This window comes from Notolepis coatsorum (genome assembly GCF_963971535.1).
Source record: "Notolepis coatsorum genome assembly, chromosome: 12".
Taxonomy (NCBI): domain Eukaryota; kingdom Metazoa; phylum Chordata; class Actinopteri; order Aulopiformes; family Paralepididae; genus Notolepis; species Notolepis coatsorum.
The window spans coordinates 80,557,498-80,579,435 of NC_140176.1; the positions used below are offsets into that span (position 1 = coordinate 80,557,498).

The 21,938-nt window shown below is 42.9% G+C and overlaps 1 protein-coding gene across 1 annotated transcript; it reads left to right on the forward strand.

The window, feature by feature from the left end:
* Nucleotides 1–9,442: 9,442 nt before the first annotated feature.
* Nucleotides 9,443–16,442, forward strand: rpl7 (ribosomal protein L7). Its single transcript, XM_084326170.1, has 7 exons — nucleotides 9,443–9,510; nucleotides 10,595–10,697; nucleotides 11,020–11,186; nucleotides 11,459–11,596; nucleotides 13,698–13,807; nucleotides 14,532–14,750; nucleotides 16,391–16,442. The coding sequence occupies exons 1-6, from the start codon at nucleotides 9,497–9,499 to the stop codon at nucleotides 14,738–14,740; spliced, it is 741 nt and encodes a 246-aa protein (XP_084182296.1). The 5' UTR covers nucleotides 9,443–9,496; the 3' UTR covers nucleotides 14,741–14,750; nucleotides 16,391–16,442.
* Nucleotides 16,443–21,938: the final 5,496 nt, after the last annotated feature.

A 21,938-nucleotide genomic window follows, 5' to 3' on the forward strand; every position in this document is an offset into this window, starting at 1 on the left:
CATCATTGTTTTGTGAAGCTCTTCTAATTCTACTAACTTGGAGAGACGCCCCTTGCGGAGATTGGAAGCAAATAGAGTGGTGTTACTCCTAATAAACCCCTTAACCGCATTCCACAAAGTTTTGGGGTCCTGTACCGATCCAGCATTAAACTGCAAGAATTCAATGAGCTTCTCCTTAAATTGTAGGTTAAATTCCTCGTTCTTCAGCTACGTTGAGTTAAAGCGCCATCTACATTTACATTTACATTTAGTCATTTAGCTGACGCTTTTATCCAAAGCGACTTACAAGTCTAGGGGCACGGGCGTCATTTTACTGAGTGAACCCTTAAGGAGGATGTATTTGTGGTCTGACAGTGCAATGGGCCTCAAGTCAACGTCAAAGCTATCGAATAGCCTAGGGGAGGAGAAAACATAATCAATTCTGGAGAACGTTTTATGTCTCGCGGAGAAAAAAGAGTAGTCACGCGCGGTTGGGTTGAGTAACCACCACATATCAATAACCCCTGTGTCTTTAGACCAGCCACGTAGGGCCGCGGTAGCTTGCTTCTGATCGTGGGTTTCAGCATCATCGGATTTATCAATCAATGGATCCCAAATGGCATTGAAATCAGCACCCACTATAAATGAGTACTCAGGTAGTTTCAACATCTCTGTAGTGAGTGTAGTATAAAAGTGCACATTAGGGGCATAAGCAGCTATAAGAGCAATTTTCCTGTTAGTGTATTCCATCTTCGCAATAGTAATTCGACCTTCCGCATCAGACCACATGTCTAATAATTTAATATTCAACTTCCGCTTAGCCACTATGGCTACTCCACGAGACTTAGTGCTAAAAGAAGAGGAGCTAATATTATGATAAAATTTGTTTGCAAGTTTTGCACTGTCAGCCTTTAAAAGATGCGTTTCACTCAACAAAGCCACATCAACCTCCTGTCTTTTCAACCATGTTAGTACACTTGTGCGTTTATGATGAATATTAAGACCCCCCGTATTCCAGATCAAGATGTTTAAATTAGCCATAGTCCAACCAGGTTGCAGTATGACTGAACGTGATTCCCCTGAAGTAGAGCACCACCGCATATACACATCCCCACGCTAAGGTCCTGTTGGGCGAGAGCAAACACATAGTAGAGCGAGCCAAAAGAAATAAAAAACAAAAATCCCCGTATCCCCCCCTCCCCTCCCCCCTCCCCCCATCAAATATCTTGTCCGATGTCGATCAAACATCATTTGGCACTGTGACCGGGTCACCGCAACCAAAACCACATTACGTAATTTAACCATTCTAACCAGAATTGTATATTGTAACGATTTAGGAATAGGGGAACCCCCCATCGCTCAACAGAGAGAATAAATCTATATAGAGCTCAGTGCATAGAACATTATGCAGACGATAAAAGCACATGAGACACAGTTCGTCCGAGCTGAACTTGAGTAAAGTGAGGTATTCATAACACATGTCGAAATAATACCACTGTGGCAATAAACCCCGATCATTACCGTGCTGCCATCGTTGAGGTAATACAGCGTCGGCGGCAGCCTTGCGTTTTGCTGTGATAAGAAAGAGTTAAAAGCGCGCAGAATCCGCAGCGTTAGGATAGCCTTGATCTGCCACCCGCATACAGTTTGTATCGGTTGAACGGTTCATAAGCACACACTGTCTGTTTGAGTGAAAATTGTGATATTTGTCTAGCCCGGTTAGAGCCGAATAAAGATAACAAATATACGTAACAATCTTCGCGCCGTTCAATGCATAGTTCGAGTGTCAGATGATAAAAAAGGCAGGAGATAAAGAATAAAGAAAAAAAACGATAAGAGTAAAGGACGTCTGAATTACTTTTCAAATAGTCAGTAATCATGCTTGTGACTGAGACAATACCGTATAGAGAAGTCAAGTATTACCGTTCTGAGGCCTGAGAAAAACTGCGGTCGGCCATGTTTATAACAGTGCTAGCTTGGATAGCTAGCCGGTGTGCTAACAGCCCTTGTGCGTCAGAGCCGTTAGCGTGGTTAGCTAATATGCTAGCAGCCCACGTGTGGAGCCCGCTACCACCATACAGGGCCGCTAGCTTGGATAGCTAGCATGCTAGCAGGCCACGCGTGAAGCCAGCCTCAGGTACCTGCTCCGGTCGCTCGGATTCTGCTCCACCGGGGCCGGTCTGTTCCGCTCAGCCGGAATGACTGTATTGCTTTTCCGAATGAAGTCCTCCGCCTCGGATGGTGACTTGAATAGATCTGGTTGCACGACACCTCTCCCCGTCCCGTCTTCACTTTCAGCGTTGCTGGGAACAGTAGGTATACTTCCACCGCCCTCTCCCGTGCTAAATCCATGGCACCGGCAAAGGCTCTCCGGCGCCGCGCTGTGTAGTCACTGAAGTCAGCGGCGAATCTCAGGGTACGGCCATTCACCACCGGGGGCTTCAGCCTGGCCTCTCTCAAAATATCAGGAATATTAGGAATATCAACCTAATGAATTCCTTATCCACGTCATTCAGGGTTCCCATCTTGGTCTACATCTGCTTAGACATGATTCTAACTTCACAAAAATAAAATGGTATAAAAAATTTAAACGTAATCAAGGTTAATGTGGCTTGGTTGCCGAGCTCCGTAAAATCAACCAGCCATGCGCTGCTGATCGGAACCGGCACTCTTGGATACATTTGAGAAAAGAAACACAACACTCTTTCAGTGCCACGCTTGGTTTTCCGTTTTACCGCTTGAATGCCACCATCGGCGCCAATGTTAACGTTAATATCGCCTAATCTATGTTTTAAATTATAGCTGTGTCTAATCTGCCCATCGCATTATCAAAGACTATTTTCCAGTCAGTGCTGTGAAGACAGATTGTTTTTTTATCGCGTCGTTTCCATTTCAGAGCAGTTAGAAAAGCCCCCGTTTTGATATAAAAAACAGCTCATTCTGGAGCATTCTATGAAAATCGTCTTTTAGTGGAATATTCCACAACGTTGATATTCGTCTGCCTTTTTATGAATCGTTTTCAAATAAACGCTAGATGATCAATATTATACGTGCACGCACTCACATTACGGCCGCGCACTGATAATCGCCCCGTTGATTTCCTCTCTGACTTTTACAGTGAAACCGAAAGAAGACATTTCACAAAACAGCTTATAACTTCATCAAACTTACTCCGATTATCCTACCACTGATAACACAGAGTCCTTACCTGACATCAGATGGTATCCAACTGGTATATTCCAATTCCTGATCACCATTCGAAAAAATCGATAAGTGTATGGATCCAACGCGACACAGTAGATCTCTATGATCCGCGGGGATCTGAGGCTCCAGAATGAACTGTGGTAACCCCGGCTGGATCAGTGAACTGGAAAATGTGGAGTACCGGATTTTTTTCCCCATTCATTTTCATTGAGTCCATTCCAAAATCACTTATGTCATCTGGGAGACGACAGGGGGCGCTTTTTTCCACAGTGATCGTCGGCGCCCCTCGGCTATACTCGGGTAGGCTCGGGTGATGCAATATTTTTTCAGATCGAAAAAAAATTAATAAAAAAGAAAATCCGAGAAATCTCGTGAGTGGCTAGCAACCACCTATAAAAAAACACGAGAAATCTCGTGAGTGGCACTGAAAGAGTTAACCAAGGTGGGCCCTCTTGAGGACGATTCGCAATGTGCCACTTTGCCGACCTCTAGACCTCTCGGGTGTGCAGAATATATAGATAGAATTAAAGCCCTATTTGTTGCCTGTCGGTTGCCCTTTCAGCTGACAAAATCCGTTTAGCGGTTCTCGAGTTACATGCCGATATGTGAGGCGTGCGCCAAAGTACACATTACCACCCTCGACTCCCGGGGCTCTCGCTTCGTCAATCATTTGGCGATCTCGAAAATGTTGACAGGGTTGTAGCCAATGAGTGTGGCTTTCCAATGATACCCCACATGGGGATCTAATACGGTCTCTATTGATTGATTTATGATAAAGAAAAGCAGGGTCCCCTTATAAGGGGACCTTACAGCTTAACAGGTTAAGAGGTTTTTAAGGCCCTTTAACTCAATCTATATATACGTGTTTGCTCGCCAACCATAACCATATAACCATATATATATACCACATATATACGTTATTTGGTCCGTTTTCCTTTTTTTCGATTTTTATATTCTATTCAGTGTCACGGACCTCTATGTTACCGTCAAAAGGCATACTGAGACCCCGAGAGTGCAGTACCGGCCAGATCCTGCTAGGTGAAACCCTGTTCCAGACTATGTGTCACATCTAATCTCGTCCAGGCAGAGCATTTTGGTCCAGGCAAGTCTAGCGGTTCACCCGATCACATTGGAACTGTCATAATCATGGCAAGAGCTTTCTTCACTCCTCCTCATCCTCTCTCACATTCACCACGGAAGCCTCACACCTTCTTCACTCCTCCTCATCCTCTCCCACATTCACCAGCCTCACACGTCACACCTTCTTCACTCCTCCTCATCCTCTCCCACATCCACGGAAGCCTCACACCCATATATGGGCAGCACCCCTTCACACACTGTCAAGCTCCTCACTCAACTCGGCTGTACCTCATCCCCTGATTCACACGCTGCCAGGCACCTCACTCAACACAGCTGTCCGTCATCCCCTGATCAGCAAGACACTACATCTACCGGCAGATTCTGACCAGACCTCGTTGTGGTGTTATTCTAGTTACCTAGGTACGACGACTCAGCCTGAAGCCCTGCTAACCTGCTCTTGTGATTATTCCTTGCCCTAATCTTGTTTCTCTTGTGCCCAGGACCTCCGCTCCAGTGCACCTCCCTGCCTGGACATCTCGTGCTGCACAAGGAGTGCTCCCCCCAAGAAGCATTCCCAATACCTGTCTGTTGCACATTCCTGCCTGTTCAACTGTCTGCTTGGGGAATATTATTAAAACACGCTAAAACGCTCCATTCTCTCTTCTCCTGTGTTCAGCTATTGGGCTCTGCCTAAACCCATTCTCACAGGAACGCGTCCATGGCCCCTCGATACATGTGTTGTGCCAGATTATGTCGGGGGCCCGACAATACTGGAAATTGCGATCAGACAATTGCAATATTCTTTTTGATATAACCCCGATCAAAGCCTATCTGACGTTAATTCCACCTTGATCCTACAATGATTTCATATTGATCCAGACGATAAACGTATGTAGTATTCAAAACGAATGCTGTTGATGACGATCAGAGCATCAAATAACGACCCCCCCCCCTTCCTTTGATGCATTCATGATGAAACATAATACCTATTATATACCTTTGATTACAAACAGTAGCATGTCCAGGCTGGCAACGCAAACGCATTTAGCTAAATTCACATATCGCTCCATAGCGCCGTTTTCAGGAATTAGCCAGGATCACTCTGAAACTATACAATATTCACGACGGGATAACACGCAAACGTATACATTAAAAATAGTATTCTTTTTCACATGTTGAACGAGGGATAGTTACTGTCAAATGAGCCATAGTATTGTCTCCATAGCTATAATATAGAATATAGATATAGCCCTGCAAACACCGCAAAGCACAGTGAAAATGCCTAAATGCGTGTCACATTTACTACAGGATAAGGATAATAGCTGACAGAGAAAGAGTTAAAAGGTTAGCAGTTTTTTCAACTGAAACTGGCTTAAAAGTAAAACAGTTAGGAGTAGCACCTAGACGAGCATAAAAATCAAGGAGATGATCTATGACTGACTGGAGAATACTAAGCTATGCTCTAGCAGCATGATCTTCTTCTTCTTCTTTTTGGAGTTTTACAGCGGACGGCCACCATAATTGGGGCATTTACCGCCACCTACCGACCTGGAAATCGGGCCAGTCTTCCATTCTCCCCTCTCTAACCCCTACTCTAACTACCTAACCTACAAAACAACTACCTACAACCACACCGTTCACCATCCCTGTCCATCTACATCATACTATATACCCCACTCTCTGAATCACGTATAATTCAACTTCTAACTAACTCCCAACTCTCCCCTCCATGGAGTGCAGCTAATGCTGCTACTACCTTATTGAGCCCCCCTCTGCGAGACACTCCTTGCCCCCTTCTGGCTGACTGTGGACTCAATTCCCTAAGCACCTCCTCCCATGTCAGACCTTCCATACCCAAATGTTGAACCGCTATCCTAACAATCATTCTTACTCTATCATTTCTACCCTCAATCTCTGCTGCAACATTAACCACCCCTGCCACGAAGGCCACAATACTCAATTTCTCCTCCCACACCCTCTCTCTATCCTCCTGCCCCACCCTTTCTGCCACATGCCCTTCTCCAAACCCCTGCACCCTATCTTGACTTCCCTGTCCTACCTTACTAGCCGCCTCTGCATATGATAACTTACCCTCCCTTCTCACTCTCTGAACCACAACCTCCCTCTTCATCACCTCACAACCCCTAAACGCTACACTATGCTCCCCACCACAACTACAACACTTCAGCTTCACTCCCTCTCCACACTTCCCATAGTCATGCTCCCCGCCACACCTAGCACACCTCTGTCCCTTCCTACATGAAACAGCTATATGACCAAACTCCTGACACCTATAACACCTAGGACTCTGAACAAATTCCCTAACCCTAAACATCCTATACCCTACAAAGACCACACTAGGAACAACCTCACCCTCAAACTTAATCACTACGGTCTCCGTCTCTATCCTATCTGCTCCCCTCTTCATCCTTTCTGCACTCTTAACTATGCCATTACGCCCGTCCCTCCCTAATTCTTCCACCAGCTGCTCTACGCTAACCTCGACCGGTACCCCAGCTATCACCCCCTTACATCCCCCCTCCCTCTTCTCCCCTACTCTCACTACCTTACTTATACCCACTCCACCAATGCTCCTCATCTTCCTAGCCATCTCCACCTGCTCTACACTTACACACCCTATGGCCAGATTCCCATCTCCCAAAACTCTAGCAAACTTTACCTCTCCTAACTGCTTACCTACGAGTTTGGGCAACTCGAACAACCCTAATTTACTCACTCCCCCCTCCCCCTCAAACCTAACCACTACATGAATCACTTCTGCAACAACATCCTCTCTACCCTCACCATCAGACCCACTCGAGCTATCCCCCCTACCATTCTTCCTCTTCACCCCCTTCCCCCCACTATCCCTGCTCCTCTTCTCCACCTTACTCCACCCTTCTCCCCCACTCTCACCCCCGCACCACACTCCATACTGTCATCATCCGACCCCTTTCCCTTGCCACAGCCGTTCCCTACCCCACCACCACCTTCTCCGCTCCCACTACCCCCCTCATCTCCCAACGCCAAACTCACTCCCTCAGGAAGCAGCAATGCAGCCATACCCATCAGCTCATTCCCTTCATATCCGTCAAACGTGACCCTGCAATCTCCACCCTCAATCTCCACGCTAGAGCCGCCTCCATGTCCCAGTTCTCAGTTAAACAGTTCTCTCGACAAGTACATTTAATTCTCTCCCGTTTTCGATACCAATACTCCGGCACACCAGGACCAGACTCCCTAATTTCCTCGATCATTCTCACTTCCTCGTTTCCCTCCGTTCGACAAATCTCGTGCTGTGTGCCAGCTGTAGAGGGCTTCCTGGCAGCATGATGACATCTGAGCCAGGTCTATGTAGGTGAAGCAATCAGCACACAGATGTCAATCAGCTGCTCCCTGGGCTCTCACACACCTGACTCTGTGCCTGTAATCAGAGAGAGAGAGAGAGAGAGAGAGAGAGAGAGAGAGAGAGAGAGAGAGAGAGAGAGAGAGAGAGAGAGAGAGAGAGAGAGAGAGAGAAGACAGGCAGGAATAGGGTGTGACGATGCAAAGTATGTGACAATACACTTCTACTAATTTTATTCCCTTCTCTCTTACTTCATGATAATTTTTTACACTTAACAGGCTATTTTCAGCTAAGTACATAGGGGTTAATGACGTACATTTGGCATTTTCTGCAGTCCTGTAATATTTCAACAGTTGAGTCACTGATGGATGACTAATCCAGTGGGGGAGTGGCTAGGGGAGTGGTTAGGGGTGGACTTAAGAGCTATTGTTCACACCTAGTATCTGACTGCCAAGGTGTTGAAAATGCAGTCAATCTTTAAATGGTCTTTTGTCTGCTTTCATTCTATACTTTCATATCCTGTACAAATCTGAAAAATTACAGAGGGCGCAAAATGCTGGACACGAACACATGGTAAATGATGCATTATAGCACTTTTAAGTGCTTTACCACAAAATAATGCGTATGCCACCCCTGAGCAAACTTCAGGATTTATAAAAAACAAACTTAACGGGAGAATGTTGGAGAATGCCCTTACCTCCACACAAGATCTGACCCTGAGGGAAATCAACCTGAAGAGGTTAGGGAAGGTGTCTTGGGATTCACTGAAATATTGGAAGAAATCTGAGAATTCCTCATGGAAACTGCCCAGAACTTTGGATCATTGAAGAAGGAAATAAACAAATGAAAAGAAGGCATCAGAAAGTTGGAAACAACAGAGTTAACAGATTTAAGAATGACGGAAAATGAGGACCGTGAAATCGATATGACTAAATGCTTATCAACAATCTGCGCCTACAGAGACAACTGGAAGCTAATTGCGAGGATCTTGAAAGCTGTGACTGAAGGAAGAATCTAAGAATGTATTCAGTGCCTAAAAATGTGAAGGAAATAACACTGTGGAGTTTGTGGAATAAAACCTAATACGAGAGAAACTGGATGTTAACTGTGAAATCCACATTGAAAGAGCGCACAGGGCAACTGGGCTAAAGATTGGGTGCATGACATGTGAAGTGTCAAAGATATTGCTGTTTGTTTTGTTTGCAGATGACACCAATTTCTTTAGTCCAGGAGATCATTGAAAGGTTTTGGTAGAAAGCATTGTAAAGGAAATGGCCAAACTTAAAAGATGGTTTGATGAAAATAAAGTCTTTCTCTGGTCTGCATCCCCTTAACAATTGTGTGTATTGAGCTGTACGGTACTGTACCCATTCTGCAATCTGTTAATAAAATGTTCAATCAATCAATCAATCAATCAATCAATCTTCTTTTTGTTGTACTGTACTTGTGCTGTCCAATGACAATACATTTGAATCTAATCTAATCTAATCTAATATATACAGTATATATAAAGATAATATATGTGTTGATGCTACATAACTAGGCCTGTAGCCTATAATACAGTATAAGATTATATGTTGTTGATGCAGGCCTATAGTCTATAAGAAAACTCTGTCTCGAGTCTTACCCCTGTTTTAATGTTTTTATTTTATTTATCTCTATATATTATTTACTTGCCTTAAACATATATTTTTGTAGTGTACTCGCAGTTGTTTATCGATAATGGAGTACCCCCCCCCCCCCCACACACACACACACACGCACACGCACACACACACACACACACGCGTTTGTTTCTGTCAGGCAGTTCGACAGTCACCGAGTTGGGTCCTAAACGCTTTAACACACACATGCGCAGATGGATATTTCTCTTTCTCGGTGGACACCATGGCGGACGTAGAGTGAGTGATTTCTACCTTGCTAATATCTAAGTCCATCTACTATTAAAATAGACATCCCGGGTTAATTTACACGCCGTAGTGTTTATTTAGTATGTACAGACCACTACCATCTATGTATTGTTGAGATTTGATTCCTAACTGTCTTAATTATAACCACTTTTCTCTGACTACAAGAAGTAACCATGTAGCCGAGCGGAACATGTCTGTCTTGCTAGTTACGTGCACACGTGAAGTAAAGTGACTTTAGTCGCACACTAACGAGAACTAGTCTGTTTGAAATTAAGTGTCTAATAAAATGTAACTAGCTATAAAACGGCATCTGCAACGTTTCTTGGGAACGTTGGCTTATTGATGGCTATGGTGACTGGCTGCTTAGGAAAAGGCTAACGTTAGCTGCCTGTCGCTAAGGAGCAGCATTAATGCCGGTAACAATATTAAACGTGGCGACCGTCAGATACAGGCCTGTGTTTATCATCCCCGCTACCGAAAAAATGGTCCTAATGTTCCCCGGGTCCTAGATCAGCTATTCTCAAACAGTGGGCCAGTGAGCGCCATCGAGTGGGCCGTGGAGGCAGCCTAACCTACTGCCAAAATCAATGCTTACATTTGTGTGTTAGTAGTCGCTGAGGGATACTCCTGGAGTTTCTTTATTTAAGACTATTAGTTCGCTTTCTTTATTAAGACTTGATGGTATTGACTAGTGTTATGCCCAATTTTGGAATGTGGTTAATGATGCTCAATCTTTTTTCCCCATCTTATCGACTATGGTGAAAACAAACTTGAAAATAAGCCAATTTAGTCTGAAACCACATTTCCATTGGGTAAAGGGACATGCACTCAAATCTGCTGCACTGATGTATGCAGATTATCTATGTAAGTGACCCTAACCTTATTGTCATGCACTTGTCCTAATATACTAACCTACACTGGTAGCACTCAACACTTTGATGAAAATTGTTACTCGGCTGATAGATTTGTGCCCCTCCTGATGACTTGTCGTACCGAACTTGTAAGTCTCTTTGGATAAAAGCGTCTGCTAAATGTGAATGTAGGTGGCTAACGCATTGCTGCCATTTCATCCTAGAAAAAAGAAGGTGCCGGCGGTCCCTGAGAGCCTCTTGAAAAAGCGTAAGGCCTTCGCCATCATGAAGACCATGCGCATCAAGAATATGCTGGCTGCGAAGAAGGCAAGTGGGAAACTCGCTTATAGTACATAAGTACAGTAATCTGTGTTTACAGGTCCGTCTGCCTGAAAGATGTTGACGTCAATCTGGACATGTGGTTGTATGAATATCGCAAGATAACATGTCACTTCGGTTGCGTTTCTCTTCGTGGTTAATGATGCTGAATCTTTTTTCCCCATCTTATCGACTATGGTGAATGCATTTTGAAAAATAAGCCAATTTTGTCTGAAACCACATTTCCATTGGGTAAAGGGACATAAGTCCACTGTAAACTATGGATCAGTCTTTTCATTTACAACATTCTTACTCCTAATGTCCTTTTCAGACCCGCAAAGTGACCAGGAAGCTGATCTACAAAAGGGCAGAGAAGTACCACAAGGAGTACAGGGAGATGTACAGGCGTGAGGTACGCATGTCCAGAACTGCACGCAAAGTAGGAAACTACTATGTGCCCGCCGAGCCCAAACTGGCCTTTGTTATCAGGATCAGAGGGTGAGTCGTGTCCACTTGTCTGGCAAAATAGCATAGTTTCTTGAGTCTGCAAGACCGTGTGTCATTGTCGTCATCCTTTATGCTCTGCAGCTGCTAAGAATGATATCTCGTGGTTAGTGATGTTGAATCTTTTTTCCCCATCTTATCGACTATGGTGAAACAAACCTGAAAAATAAGCCAATTTATGTCTGAAACCACAATTGACGCCAGTTGAGCTGTGATTTCAAAGATGCTGCATCGAGTTAAACGGAATCCCGCTTTCCTGTCCCCAGTATCAACGGCGTCAGCCCTAAGGTCCGTAAGGTGCTGCAACTGCTCCGCCTGCGCCAGATCTTCAATGGCGTGTTCGTCAAACTCAACAAGGCTTCCATCAACATGCTGAGGATCGCCGAGCCCTACATCGCCTGGGGGTGAGTAAGGCTGTAATAAGGCAACGATTCCCTGTGTTTCCATCGCTGTCTTGGATGACTATGGTTGGACATCGGTAACTCTTTTAATTCATCATATCCCGGTGTGATTTTTAGATTAGATATTGAAATGATTGGGCCTGATGGTGCCTTTTTCAAGACGTTATTTGTTGATCTGACTTAATGGTGATTGCCTTCCGTGCGAGTCAAACTGCAGACGTCTGCGGGATAGAAATGACGTTTGATGTTGATGGCCTTAAAGTCATAGATCAAAAGTTCGAGATTTTACGGTTGATAAAATAATTTTCCCTATTGATGACTAGTATGCAAATTGGCAGTGCTGAGGGATACTCCTAGAGTTCGCATTTTTTGTTAACAAGACTATTGACTAGTGTTATGCCCAATTTTGGAATGTGGTTAATGATGCTGAATCTTTTTTCCCCATCTTATCGACTATGGTGAGAACAAACTGAAAAATAAGCCAATTTTGTCTGAAACCACATTTCCATCGGGTAAAGGGACCTAAACCCAAATCTGCTGCACTGATGTATGCAGATTATCTATGTAGTAAGTAGGGGTGCACAATATCGATTTTCTGACCCTGATATCAATACCGATAACTTTCTGCTCCTCAAGGTCGATACCGATAACCGATAATATATATATTTATTGTATTTTTTTTTAATGTATATTCCTGTAGTTTTGACCTAACCAGATTTATCATGACATGAGTGTTACTACTATGAACAAAGCCAAGAGAACAGTTTTGACTATTTATTTTTCCAAATAAATATAATTTGAGTCAATCACAATTCACAATCCGTCAATGTCATTATGTGTTTCCCTGAACAATGAGTCGGCAGATAAAACATTTGATGCTATAGGAGAGGAGACTGTTGTGGTCTTGGTCCATGAAACGACTATTACTTGGCATTTATAGGACGGCACGCCCCAAAAAGAATTAAATAAACCAAACGGAACATCACAGGTCCATATGTCCGTGTGCTGTGATTGCTGGCTGCTTTGTCACATGTCTGGTGCGCCCAGCAATCGCAGCGCTCCTACTGTAAAATGCGGAAGCAGCCATTTTAGCGAAGGCTAGCTCAGTGATTTTTTTTTTTACTTTATAAAAATGATTTTAAATGTTTATTAGCAACGCAGAGCTTTCAAACCCTGCCGCGTGTGAAACCCTAATGGAACGGTGGGTACCTTTTTGACATTTATATCTATATTTTGGACCCACTGCTAGCTTTTAAGCAGTGCTTGGTGGTGCAAATTAACCTTGCTACTACGGAGCAATAAGTGACTGCGTATTCAACCAAGGGTTGCATCACAGTCACAAAAGGGGCTAGATTTGCAGCAGCTTTAGCTGCTCGCGCATCGTCGTAGGCTTTTAACACACCATCGTAGCGGTGGCAGGTGACTTATGTTGGATGTGTTATAGCTTGTTTCCCTTGTCCCTCCTCGTGGAACTTCTGCATTGCATTTGTTACAAATAGCAAGCGAACTGTTTTCCTCAAACTTTGAAAAAAGTCCCACACTACTGACGCCATCTTTGTTTACTATCCGCGCTGCTTCTGAAAGTTACGCGACTACGTCGCAGCCAGGCACAGATTTGTTAAAAACTCCCTCTTTCTAAACCACACACTACCACACACTATCAGTCGTACCACAGTACTGGCAAAACGTGAGGAGCCTACAGTAAAAACAAACGCCCTTCATCCCAATCCACCCACACCGCCTTTTTTTTTTTTTTTTCCAAAAAATATATTCTATATTATCGGAGCTATCAATAATTTTATCGGGATGACGTCATACTTGCTGATATCGGCCCGATAATTATCGTGCATCCCTAGTAGTAAGTGAATGGCCGGCCTTGATCCTCTGGTGCTGTTTGCTGGACTGATAAATGTGGATGCATGAATTCACTATTGCATTCAATGGTCTGAAAAGAGGGGAACTTAGTTACAAATGGTTCTTACACGAGCCTCCCCTTCCTGCTGTAAAATATTCACCCTTGTCTCAGACGACTGATTTCACTGTATGCCCTGGTATCTATGTGATGAATAAACTCTTGAATCTATGAACTTGGTGTCTCCCACAGGTACCCCAACCTGAAGTCTGTGCGGGAGCTGATCTACAAGCGTGGCCACGGCAGGATGAGGAAGCAGCGCATCGCTCTCTCAGACAACGCCCTGGTGGAGAAGGCCCTGGGTATGAAACTATTAGGCTTCAATCGCTGTGTCGCTGCCATGACAATCGATGTTTAAATCACTATTTCAAAGCTTCATTTATTTAATAATAAATTATAAGTTTACCCCTCAAGAAATTTGCCTACATCAGCATACCCAATGGCTTATAGAAATAATAATCTAACATTCAATGAGAATCTGATCTAATTTAAAATGGAGGGTGTTGTGTTAGACATTTTCTAACTTGGGAATTCCATTAAATTGTTTGGTTTTGTAAAGTCATGTGACATTTTCACCAGGCTACTACCCTTGTGATATTATGAATGCAATTTAAGTGTTCACAAGTTGTTGGGATAGTTTGATGTCTAGGATCTCCCAGATACGCAATACTTACTTCCAATGACTGCTTGTGGTTAATGATGCTCAATCTTTTTTCCCCATCTTATCGACTATGGTGAAAATAAACTGAAATAAGCCAATTTGTCTGAAACCACATCTCCAGTCAAGGAAAAAAATTACTTTGTTACTAGTGAGGGAAGCCTGGCAGTCAAACTAGACTGACCTATGTTTGTTATTACTATTGTGTTTTATAAAGTTGAATGTCAAACAAAAATACATGTTGTTGATCATATAATTTGTATTGTTAGTAGTCAGTTTTATTGAGGTGGTTAATGAGGGCGCAGCTTGTCCTGCTGTTCCAGATAGCCACACTTCTCACAGCGGCTTTTCTTCCTCCCTTCCCTCAGGTAAATATGGCATAATTTGCGTTGAGGACCTCATCCACGAGATCTACACAGTTGGGAAGAACTTCAAGCCAGCCAACAACTTCCTCTGGCCCTTCAAGCTGTCGTCTCCCCGCGGTGGCATGAACAAGAAGACCACTCACTTTGTGGAGGGTGGAGACGCTGGCAACAGGGAGGACCAGGTCAACAGGCTGGTCAGGAGGATGAACTGAGAGGACTATGGTGAGATTGAGTAGAGTTGTTAAACCGTTTTCAGCTTAAAGGAACACTCAACATTTTGGGAAATTACTTATTTGCCATCATCGGGACGAGAGATTAAGATTTAATCTCACGTTTGTCTGGTAGCCCCAGAGCGGTGCACACTGGATGCAGTATGTAGCAGCTGGCCTAGCTCCCATCAAAAGTGAAGAACTACCACTGCCAACTCCCACACTTGACACACGGATAAAATGTATATGTTCTCATCCGACTCTGGGGAAGATGACTGACTAAGTATCTCCCAGAATTTAATTTTCTGCCGGCTAATATCGGCAATGCTTTACACAGGATATGTTTTGTCCAAGCTTTTGCCTAGCAACGCTGTTCCATTGAAAGTCTAGGAATATTGTGGTTAATGATGCTGAATCTTTTTTCCCCATCTTATCGACTATGGTGAGAACTGACTGAGAAATAAGCCAATTTTGTCTGAAACCACATCCTAGCTGAACTGAATACTTGGTCTTGAGGGGGGGATATATTTACTTGGAAGATAAAATGTGAGGAACACATTCATGTAGGTTTCATTTGAATAAAGCAGCCATTTCTATTGACGCCGACAAACACCATTTTTGACTTCAAATGTAGATGTACGTGCTTGGTGGTGCTGAAGATGTTACAATAGTGTGCCTCAATCGTAGATCTTAGATACTTTCTACAATTCCAAATTGTTCTTTTTAAAAGTATTTGCATTTTTAGAATGATATATTCTAGAACAGTTTCAGCTTTTTGTAGTTTATATTGGGGCAGTCAAAATAACGTGTTAATTGCGATTAATTAATTATAGAAAAAATACTTGATCACACTGACATGCAACAATTCTACACTGACGATACGATTCGGGGCATATCAGTCACTTGGGTGCTTGTTCTCTTCCCTTCAGGTCTCCCCCCCCCCCCCCCCCATCTGCCTGCATTTTCAGTTTAGTGGGAGGGCAGGCTATACGCACAAGCAGTCGAAATATTGAGATGGCGCAGAGAAGCACTGAATCCCATTCCCGTCTGATGGGATTGTATCAATGTGGCTTGTTATGGGGTGATGGAAGCAGTGTCCAAGTGATCCTTGATCAACGGAGGAAATGTTTCAAAGTTACAACGGATGACTGCCGGTATTATAGATTGTAACTTGAAGCAGCGGTCCCTGTTAGACAGGTACTCTCTGGGTGTCAACAAGCAAGCACGTTGATATAGCTCCTATCCTTATTAGGAATGTTTCCATCAGCAAAAATAACATGACTGCACTCGAGACAGGCCTATAGGCTAGGTCTACCTGCAGTGACCTTGATGGGTGGTTAAAATGGGTTATCAAAGTGTGGGGGAAGTCCTACTTTTTGATTTTCTCACAGCAAATATTGATATGAAAGTTAATGTAGATTAATTAACAATGTGATTTGATTATTTATCCTTTGACTGCCCTAATTTATATACATATTTTGTAGACTGGAATTGTTTTGGGTTTAATATTGAGTACACGAGCTGTTGGTCTAAAATTGCAAGAATCTGTCAGTTTTGTACTCTGATTCAGAAGGTTTCCGTACTTGTTTGTAATGCAACTTTAGTATGTTAGATTTGGGTCCATGTCTCAACAATGTTTTTTTTCTCTTTCAGGTTTTTCACGGGATTCTTAAGGCTACAATAAAAAACAAAAAACTAAAACAAACTTTGTCATGTAATTTTGTTCAAGAGTGTGATTGTGCCCTCTAGTGGCGAAGTGTACAAAATGTCAGTGTTGACCTGTTTTGACTTGTACTGTAGTTACTAGTGGTAGAGAGATGGCGTCCCCATCGCGTCTATTCGAAAGGCAACCGGTTCATGCTTCCGCGTTTGCGTTTTGCGCTCTGATTGGCCACTGCTGTTTCTGGTCGCACCAATCTTGTGACGGCAAGTTCTTTCGCCGGTTAAGCTTAGGCACTCTTTCGAAGTTGGTTAAGGTTAGAGTTTGTCTTAGAGCATGGTGATAGAACGCCAGCCCTGATTCCAAACTAACCAACTTCGAAAGGGTCGCCTAAGCTTAACCAGTGATAAACTAGGCGTTAGGTAGTTTTCTGCTGGTCGAGGCGGAAATGGGCGGGTCACGCGATTGGGCGCACATGACCAGAAACGATCGACTCATGAACCGGTTGCCTTTCGAATAGATGCATCCCCACCCCCTGGAGCCACATACCCATAGGGAGATGGTGATCAGTCACTGAACGGATAGAAATGTGACAAGGTATTGCTGTTTTGTAAGCCAGAAACTACAGTCTTGCAGGAGAAGTTAATGTATTGGTTGGTTCAAACTTTTTTTTAAAGTCAACTAACTCATCAACCCTATCCAACAAAAGGATACTTTCAAATGTATTAAACTGACTTGGGCGTGATGGGACACAACCAATCAATGTAGCCTTGCGCTCTGAAACGCTGAGGTGTTGATCACATTCTTAAACTAGCCTTAAATATTCACAATGACTGCTAGCACTGTCTTGCCCATCTTTGAACAGAGTTGTCCATTGTTTTTAATTCCAACATAACATTTAAATCTGGCCCTGTAAATCTGTCTACACCATGAGCCAATTTCACAATGCAGGATGGTGCAGTGCTTCTCAGTGGTCTGGGCACCCCCAGGGAGTCTCCAGTCAAATTGGTAATTTCAATATTTCATTGATCAAGTTACGAGTCATTCCACGAAACCACTACGATTTGCACTTATTTGAATTTACCAAAATGCATTACTTTTCTGAACACTCCGTGACATTAAGGACATAACTTTGTAATGGGATAACGAGATGTTTTTTTTTACATGTTTCACTTCAACGCACACTCATACAAATATGCATGGACACATGCACACACTGCTTTAATATTACATTCATCACGTGGTAGATTGTTGATCAAATACAATTATTACACAGGCGACAGTGGCTCGAGAGGTAGAGCAGTCGTCTGGCAATCCGGAGGTTCCCGGTTCGATTCCCGGGCAGTGTGTCTGATGTGTCCCTGAGCAAGACACTTAACCCCTAAATTTCTCCCGATGAGCAGGGTTGGCACCTTGCATGGTTGCGGCCGCCGTCGGGGTGTGAGTGAATGGGTCAAATGTGAGTAACAAATTGTAAAGCGCTTTGGATAAAAGCGCTATATAAACACTCCATTTACCATTATTATTTTAAATAGTTGGATAACTTGACAGCCAAGTTGTTCAAAACAACCTTGTCACAATCTTGCAACTCTATTATGACTAGTTGTGATTATTATTATTTTTTTGGCTCAAGGCAGTTTGCTCTACATGTGAATAATAGGAGGGCACATGGCATGCAGGAGATACGTTTCACATGTTATAGTTCTCTTTATTTCATAATTATATTAGAGTTGACCACACACAATATAAATGACAAGATAGGTAGTAACTTGCCTGTTCCTGCACAATGTTGTGCAGACAATTTATATTGATTTTATTACGGATCCCCATTAGCTGGTGCCATAGCAACCAGCTGGGATCCACACAAAAAAAACATACCAAAACAATTATTATTGCAAAACTATTAAAAGTCTACTCGACACACAATGCATAATGAAACTAACTAATGGCTAAAATTACATGCAAGCACAAACAAAACAAAATACTTGACAGTGTTAAATACAATTCAAGTCAAGAAGAAACATCACTAAATCGAGAACAAAACAAAAACACAAAGTTATTAAATAAATAAAAAATGAATGCAACATACCCCACGGCCCATGCGAAGGTAAGGAAAAACTCACTAAAACCTAGCAATGGGGGGAAAATGCACCACAGGCAATGTGGAGGAGAGAAACCTTAGAAGGGCCCTTCTTAGATGTCGGTAGTAGTGTTGCAATAAAACAGGCGAAACAGTTGGTAAGCATGCACTCATATGTGTAATGAAACACATAAGTGCATGCGATACCAACTGAACATTTTGAAAGATTGAAAATAGATTTTTGTGACCCAATAGATCAAATACACTTAGAAAAAAGTTCAGAGGTGACTTGTATTATAATTGTCTATTCTGATCATAGGTTTCCCTTTCTCCGCACGGTTACCTCGACTGCAGAAAAGATGGCTATGGAATTCTGGGCTAAATCGAACAAGGATTTTAATCGATGACAATGTTTTATCAAATGTGGCTCTAGTCTGCAGCCTTGTGTGTATTACTATTAAGTAAGTACATTTGAGAACTTGGCTAGCGTAGAATAATATATTATTTACTCTTATAGTAGCTGTGTACCGGTAGTTCTGGGAACGGCCGTGTTTGCAAGTGGAATTTAACGAGGTGGTTCTGTCTGTGTGTCCTCCGTCGCCATGGCAGCAGCACTTAACGGTAATACAGAAGATGACACCTGACCCGGAGCGGCAGGCTAATCGCTGCAGACAGACTGCAACTAAACAGCACGAATTAGCCACATAATAACTTTAATTTGAACTGTTATTAGCTACAGTATTTAAACTTATGGCTGTGGGCTGTAGTAGTCAGTATTGGTCGGCAATGCGTCCACACGGTAGATCGAATATGACATTCCAGCATCATCATCAGGTATCGATGTCGACTGCATTATTATCGGGTTCGGGTTACAACCAGCTCGCCTCCGATGGTGGTGCGGGACTGGGACGCTCTGTGAACGGGAACGGCTATGCGAGAGCAACTGGAGGAAGACACCACGTCGACATTCACCCACCGAGGAGGACTTATTATCCTCCAGAGTCTCACCACCCGCTGATCAGTGAGTAGACTCAGCCTCCAGGGTTGGGAGGAGAATCACGCCGAATTTGGCTGCAGCTGAATTGATTGATTGATTGACAACTTGATTAACAGATTGCAGAATGGGTACAATACAGTACGGCTCAATACACACAATTGTTAAGGGGATGCAGACCAGAGAAAGACTTTCGTCTTGTTTACATCAGGGTCCCCCATTTTCAATTCATCAGGACATAATATGATATACATGACATACAGATAGACAGTACTGCTACATCTATACATTTATGACATACCAGATTTGCAAATACAGTACTGTTTGTGATACAATGTTTCTATAGTTGCCTCACAGGCTGCTTGACCCAGTAGAGTAAACCGTTATCTTCTCTGTTTCCATCGCAGAGTCTGGGAATGGAAATACCTTCCTCGACTGTATTGATAGGTTGGTACAATAATAACATACACATTTACCACCCACCACCCCTTTTGAAAACGATACAAATTAATTAAAGGACTCCTGAAAACATTCTCTCTCCCAACTTCTTCTGCAGGTCCCGTTACTTGAGCAAAGATGACAAACTGGAGGCAGACGTCCCAGAGAACGACTTATGTGGGAGACACTTTCTCTTTGATAACAAATGTAAGCGTGACGGGATTAGATAGAAGTACCAGGACAGTGATGTCAAATTGGTTGTTTTTCCTTTTTAAATTGGTTAAATCCAACGACTATAGGCTATACTTTATAGTTCAGAATACCTAGTTTTACTTCGTATGGGTTTTTAAAGAATGAATAGGCCTAGGCCTATATAGATGCCATTCCGTTACAGATATCACTCAGAAGAACTGATTAGAACATGATTGTATTTCGGCATTTTGAACAATATCTTCTGCTTAAATTGTTTAGGTCCCCTCAGGCACCCACCCCCTATTAAGCCTATCAAGGGAAATGTAAATACAATTTCTGTAATTTGACCACAAATTCAGGAAGAACCCGTCCTCTTGTGCTTTGATGGAAGGAAGCGTCATGTCGAAAAAATTGTTAGCACATATTATTTGCACATAAAAGTACCACTTTTACATATTAGATGTGTAATGACACTTGTATCAATGCAAATTCGCGTAATGACTCTTGTATCAATGCAAATTCGTGAGGTTTGAAAATATATATTATACATGTGTAACGGTTGTGACAACGTCACCTCAAACTTCGATGCCCCGAGTGGGAGTTGAACCCCGGTCTCCCACACCGCGGGCAGCAACACAGACTGCTATACCAAGAGGTGAATTCACTGCTTTGCAACGTGTCTATCTGTCTTTGATGATGTGAGAGTGAGTTTAACCCATAGCACCGCTACTCACCCCAGCCCTTCTTGACTGCGCTTCATGATACCATCCGTTACACTCACCCTCTCAAACTCACTCCACTCCACCCAAGGCACTTCGATGCCCCGAGTGGGAGTCGAACCCCGGTCTCGCAGGCAACAACACAGACCGCTATACCAAGAGGTGAATTCACTACTTTGCAACGTGTCTATCTGTCTTTTGAGGATGTGAGAGTGAGTTTAACCCATAGCACCTCTACTCACCCCAGCCCTTCTTGACCGCGCTTCACGATACCATCCGTTACACATGTTCATAAACTATCAACATGTGAACTAATTACCAAAAGTATTTTTTTTTAATAACAGTATAGCAAAATGTCCTGTCCACTCGTTGGTCACGTTACTCACTATCATGGTTCATCAGCGACAGAGGGAGTTTTGATTAGCAGGCTTAGCAGCAAGTAATTTTGAAGTTCAAGAACAATGGGGAATAAAATATGTTGACTGACTATTGTTTTTCTGTACTCACAGTTGTATTATTGATAATAATGCAGAACAAAACATGTTGTAATTCTCACATCCTAATGTGTCAGTGACCATAATAGAAAAGTCATAGGCACATCTGTATGCTTCATCTTTGAAAGTTGAAGTCTGACGTTTATTGGACCCAATTTGTATGCAGCAAGTGTACATGTAGGGCAAAATGCAGTTCAGGAGCTTAATTCAAAATCAGGACCATCTGATGCACGTTGTAGCTCAAACAGTATAGAATTAGTGCAAAAAGTCTCTCAAAGCTCAAATCAAACGTATACGCCCCTGGTTCAACCTATACAGAGAGGCCAAGAGGATCCTAATATACAAGTTAAAGAAGAAGCTTGATGGTCATGTTAAACAGCTGGCTGAAAGATTCCATTGATTGATTGAAAACTTTATTAACAGATTGCAGAATGGGTACAATGCACACAATTGTTAAAGTGTTGGGGATGCAGACCAGAGAAAGACTTTCGTCTCGTTTACATCAGGGTCCCCCATTTTCAATTCATCATGACATATACACAACATACAGATATACAGTACTGTTACATCTCTACATTTATGACATACAAGATATACAAATATACAGTACCATGGTCTTACACC